The sequence below is a fragment of the Miscanthus floridulus genome, chromosome 1, assembly GCF_019320115.1.
Source record: "Miscanthus floridulus cultivar M001 chromosome 1, ASM1932011v1, whole genome shotgun sequence".
NCBI classification, from domain to species: Eukaryota; Viridiplantae; Streptophyta; class Magnoliopsida; order Poales; family Poaceae; genus Miscanthus; species Miscanthus floridulus.
This window is the reverse complement of record NC_089580.1, coordinates 137,679,517-137,685,383: the sequence shown is the minus strand read 5'-3', so window position 1 is coordinate 137,685,383 and position 5,867 is coordinate 137,679,517. Positions and strand designations below refer to the sequence as shown.

The 5,867-nt window shown below is 42.0% G+C and overlaps 1 protein-coding gene across 1 annotated transcript; it reads right to left on the bottom strand.

Moving 5' to 3' along the window:
- Window positions 1-2,972: 2,972 nt before the first annotated feature.
- LOC136463992 (uncharacterized) lies at window positions 2,973-4,849 on the bottom strand. The gene is made up of 2 exons (XM_066462956.1): window positions 3,627-4,849; window positions 2,973-3,021 (listed from the first exon to the last, which is right to left on the bottom strand). The coding sequence occupies exons 1-2, from the start codon at window positions 4,847-4,849 to the stop codon at window positions 2,973-2,975; spliced, it is 1,272 nt and encodes a 423-aa protein (XP_066319053.1).
- Window positions 4,850-5,867: the final 1,018 nt, after the last annotated feature.

The window sequence follows — 5,867 nt, the reverse complement described above, 5'->3', positions numbered from 1 at the left end:
AGCAACAGCAGTGTTTGCATTGACAAGTCACCAGAGCTAGTAGAGAGGCATGGCGCAGTCTGCCAAACCCTAGTTGTTTGATGACGAGATCCTATAAAACATGCATGTTGCGGCCAAAACAGGTCGATGAAATATCAGGGGCATCTTATTTTCTTTTCCTTTTACTTTCGGTCCCAAGAAAGTGTTTCGTGCACCTCTCAAATTCTACGAAGATTATATTCCAGTTGGCAACTACTTACGTGGTGTCCTCTCACAAATGAAAAAAACTATCACAACATTTTCATTTTTCAGGAAGAACAAAAGGTGAACTACCTTTAATTTGTAAAGTTTAAAGCATACATGTTAATTTAGGAGTCGCTGATGCCTTTTTACTAGCCAATCAAGAATGCAAGAATTTGATATTGCCTGCCTTGACATAAGATTAAGAACACTGCAGCAAACGTCGTTCATGTGATGTGTTGTGCGGTTGCCATCTGAAAGTGCGTGAACGGGTAAGCTACGATTGCATACAATAAGATTTTAACCACATTTAATCATTTAGATCACTCAAAGAGGAGATCATAAATCATAACCGATAAACATGCATGTAGCACAGCGGAAGAAGAATTGGGGCAGCCTAGCCCAACGTGAAAGTAGAGGATCGCTCTCACACCTTGTGTTCGCCAAAGATCAATGCCGCAGCGGTAGCAATAGCATGCATCTCCACGATGTCCAAACATACATGGATAGAATGACATGCACCGATGTGCTAGCACTATGTGCTCGGCTAGGGTTTCATGCTGAAGTGAGAAGAGACGATATGCAGATAGCCATTATGCATGTTGGATCTTGAAACACAAGACATTACATACTTAATTCACTAATATGTGTTATTAGGCCTCATCAAGGACCAACATGGATAGTGTATATCTATGTCTACAAGCCGGTTCCGATATCTCATGTAAACAAGCCATCAGCCTCTTAGAAAGCTTCCATTCCAACTGGCAAGGTTTCCAGAATTACAACCAACAAATTTAGAATGCGGGTAGAGCTTCAAGAGTAGGAATTACATCATTTGGCTTATCTTCATCATCAGAAGAGTTGTTACTTGCATGATGCATGATGAGGAACCCTTTAGCCAGCACCATATGAAGTTATAATTAATTAACTCATGCCTGTGGCCATATGTATATATAGATCTGCCTTCGAGTGGTCAAGGCTAGCTCCCTAGTGGTACTTATTTTGACATGCCTTATTTGGAACTCCTTATAAATACCTAAAATAAAATGCTACCCTAGCAAACTCAATGTCGCCCAAAGAGTGAGCATGTGGTCTATATCTAGGAGTAAACGTGGCAAGTAAAAGGCTCTAGGAGGGAGATGAAGTTGGTAGATGCAGACGAAGAAGAGATGACCAAGGACATTTGAATGGATCTAGATGGTGCCGGTGAATTATATGGCATCTATTCTAGACAACACCTAATTCATTGTTTGATCTTGTGGACATATTCTTGTACTTAGCATATTTCACAAACACTGAAGGCACACTACACCATAACTCATCATATACTGAAGGCGCCTAGACTGGATGGTTTATCCGGGCCGGTTTTCCCAATGGAATTGGACACTCCTGAGAGAAGACATTGTACCAGCTGTTCAGCACTTACATTAACCAAATTATATCATTCTCAGACATAAAACATCACAAATTTGACTTGGATGGCATAGCTTATAGATCTTATTTATGGCAATTGGCACTTGTAGTAGGCATGCTATCTATACATGTTTACACAACCATTAAGTTCTGCTGCATATATCACACAAGTTTGCCTTTCACACCTAACAATTAACATGTTTAGCTTGTATAACCACAGTCTGTTTACAAGGTGTTGAATCTTTATATCATAAGCCCACAGCAAACTAAAGTTCAATGTCAAGTTACCTCTAGCTTGGTGAGTGGGGGCGGTGGGGTGGAGCTATCAATGGTCTAGATAGATCTTTACTACTAGCTGGAATATGACCCTAGAAATTAGCCAGTTACTTAGTGTCAACATAAATTATCACTTATGAGTTGCAATATAAAAGTTGCCATCTAAGAAATATGCAACTCATAACAAAACTACAATTTCAACTGACCCTTCTTCAACTAGTGTGTAGACCTAAATCCTGAGCCACGACTGCTAATTGAAGAAAAAACAAACCTAAGCTTATATCATCTTGCCACACTCCACATCGATGGTTAAGGACGTCTACTTAATTATGTAACTGTACAGAACCATTAAAAAATAGCTGAGACTTGACCACACAAAAAAATTAGTATCCTAATTCATTATTTGCAAGGACATATCAAACTATTCTCTAATCGTATTCCACATGCTACTATGTCAGAAAAGGAGATTAGTGACACAGCTAGATAGTCATCAGCGATGCAGAAAAAACACGTCATTAATATTGCGTCTCTGATGTGAAAAAACCAGTGACGTGTATAGCCAAAAGGGAGTTGGTATTGAAAGTTCATAAGCCACAACTGATTGTGTTCTGAATTTGACATGTCAATGAAGCAAAAATCGATCATGTTCTGTTTTAGAACCAAGCGTGCAGCTTGTTCTGTAGTAATGTTTTTACTTAAAATGATATATGTGACTAACTTTTATCCATAAATTCCTTATTGGAAACTTAAAATTTGGGGCATAATACAAACAAGATGATGAAAATGACACAACTGCTGATTTGCAGAGATAACACTAAGTACGTCAACATGATTTCACAACAAAAGGCTGATATATTTCATCAAGAGATGTGCTCAGACTAATGATGCTTAGCGCATTAATTACTAAAGAAACAATCCTTGGGATCAAATATTTGCCATTTCAATATATTACTACTAGTGCACACATTTATTATTGGAGATATACAACAAAAGCATGCCAAGAGGGAGTAATTTTGCTCAATACTTCGATAAATTGCTTCCCATATATGACAGATCAATTACGGTCAAGAGAACCATTCTGTATCCCATCCTTCTATATCTCCAATGTCGACACTGCAATTTAGAGAAATATCCATAATTAGATAAATCAATTGCATATTACATGCATGCATCCCTATATATTCGTTCATTATTCCAACAGATACAATTTTGCATGTATGCCTCCTCCCATAAATATTTGGTTTGTATTTCCACGGAGTATTTTGCATTCTATATCTTTTTCAGTACTGGATAAAGTTATTGTGTTAAACAAATATGATGCACTTTACACACTACTTCATACTATAGTGGTCATTTTGATTCACTGTAATACAGATCACTGTACCTATGACATCCTACACGGTAAAAAAAAAAAGTGATCCAACCTAAGAGGAACTAGGTGTGGTTTTTCATTAATTAAGAAAAGAAATAAGCACCCAAATTCAGTCAAAGATGGGACTTGAATCTGGGTGGTTGGGTGCATTGCCACACCTCTCACCCAACCAGTTGAGCTAGCCTCACTTCCTATGACATCCTACACGGCAATGACTAAGCGATTCTACATCCTGTTTTCTTCTACAAAACGTGCTTCATATAGTTGGCTTGCAAACAAAAGTAGATGTGGATAAATCTTGCTGATTTTCCCCCCTAAGATAATACAACTATTATTCATTACTTACCGGGGCAAGGCCAAGGAGACATCTTCGTCCTGGTGGTAGTAGTCGTTCAAATGTATCCCAGGTAAGTCAGAGTTGCTTTCTTGGGTAGCCACATGGCCAAGGCTATCGCTAACCCAATCGGGCATGTCCACCAACGACGGATCCTCCGTCAAGTTGGCAGCTCCTCCGGCCTCCTGATCGACTACTGTCCCGTTGCCTTTGTCTTCGATGCTCTCAAAGAGCTTGCTCCACCACGCTGACGTGACCAGGTTCATGGTATCGCTCCACTCAATGTCGTGCTGCTGCCCGATCGAGTAGATCGCCGCCATCTCCTCATCATCAAGCACTCGGTGCAACGATGGATCTGCTGCCAGTGAAGTGTTCTCCATGGTGACGGCGGACAGGTCGTGGCTCGCCATAGTCACCGACGGAGAGGAGTAGACTGAGTAGGAGGAAGCTGGTGATGGTTGGAGTAATGGAGGATCAAAAGAACAAGTGCTGTTCTTAGTGTCATCACCGATGACAGAACTACTATTGAATCCCTGAAAGCTAAGGTTTAGACCTAGCGGCTGTGCAGGAAGAGGGACCAAGTGGTCATCTAAGTTATGCTCAGAACTATTGAGCATGGGCGGCGCAACTGGTGCGTCGTAAGTGATCATCAGTGGGGATGAAGAATAGCTACTAGGAGTAGGAGCAGTGAAATGTGAAAATGGAGAGTTGTACAAGTTATCTGAGTAGTAGGAAGCATAGCTCGGCGCAGACGAAGCTCCAGTTGCTGCTTGGCTTGGCTCTTGCACTAGATGATGAACCTCTTGTTGTCGCTGCAGCTGCAGCAGCATCAACTGTTGCTGCTGCTGCTGCTCTTTGGCTTGTCTCATGGAGGCCCTATGGATCTTGAGAGCTGTGACAATCTCTCTCCTGGCCTCTGCCATGTTGAGCAGCCTCTCCTGGTACGGCCTGCTTGTGTGCAGCCTCCTCCTCACCTGCTTCTTGTGTGGCTGCTGCTGCTGCTGTGGTGGTGGTGCTGTTTGGGCCTGCTGCTGCAGGAGGTCGTCTTCTTGTGGTGGCTGGCTATGTGGCTTGGTGCCCATGGTGCTGTGGTCTTTGGATCTTGCTGCAGATGAGGAGGAGCTGAGCTGCTTCACAAGGCTCCTAATGTAAGCTCCTGAGAGGTGTGGCTGCTCGGCCTTGTTGATGTTCTTTGAGGAGGAAGGGGTAGGAGCTAGCTTGTGGTGGTTCCTCATCTCTCGTCTTTGCTATAGCTATGGGATCAGGTTCTCTTTCTTGCTAAGGAAACAGCAAGAGATGTGTCGTCTGTGACAAGGTAGGGTGTGAACCAGGGTGATGGGGTGATATAAATAGGGTGGTACTAGGAAGCATATATATAGAGTTTGTTAGGATGCATTGTTATCCTTTTGGCAACGCATGTCGCATATGGTCTTGTGGTAGTAGGTTGTCAGCTAGTGTAGCTAAAAAAGACAGCACACAACGTTGAGTCATCTTTTTGGTACTTGCGTACGTAGCATTGACTCTCCCTCGATCAGCAAGTCTCGTCGCAAGAAAAGAAAAAGAAGAAGAAGAGGAGGAGGAGGAGGAAGAAAAGACTCGCTGCTCAAGTCTGAAAAGCCCCCCACCCACCTATCAGGGATAGATGAATATAATATATATACAGTAATGTACAAAATGACTTGGATTTCATGGTCAAGGTTTTGGATAGATTCCATTGGAAGGAGTTGAGGGATTCATATTCTTTTTGCTGGCGAAGTAAATTAATTAGAAATAGATGGACACCAAGAAAGCAAAACAAACAGCCAATATAAAATTATTAGAAGCTAGCTAGGAGTGTTAGTTGCACAAGTGGTGGAGTGCAGAAGTATATGTCTATAGACACATTAGGCATGCGACACGGCCATATGCATGCATGGTTTTGGAATTCAAATATGGCCAACTCCTTTTGTTGTGCTGCTGCATGCACTTTCTGTAACGGACTTGGTCGAGAAGGCGATAAGATTCACCAATCAGTGACATAAAGATAAGCAGGTGGCCTACAAAATAGACATAACTTAGATGTTGATGATTTCTTCTTCCATGACCGATCGATAGATTGGGATCGATAGACATAAACAAGAGCATTGAATATATCTTTAGCCGCAAGTGTAGTCCGTCCCATCTCTCCCTGTGCCCTACTCACCCATAGAATGATTGGCTACGCGTACACAGAGAGCATGGTCGTCATCGTCGTCGTCTCCCTCCCTCTCTCTC

Coding starts and splice junctions, on each gene's coding strand:
- LOC136463992 (XM_066462956.1), bottom strand. CDS start 4,849: ATGAGGAACCACCACAAGCTAGCTCCTACCCCTTCCTCCTCAAAGAAC. Junction 3,022..3,626: donor GTCTCCTTGGCCTTGCCCCG/GTAAGTAATGAA, acceptor TCTAAATTGCAG/TGTCGACATTGGAGATATAG.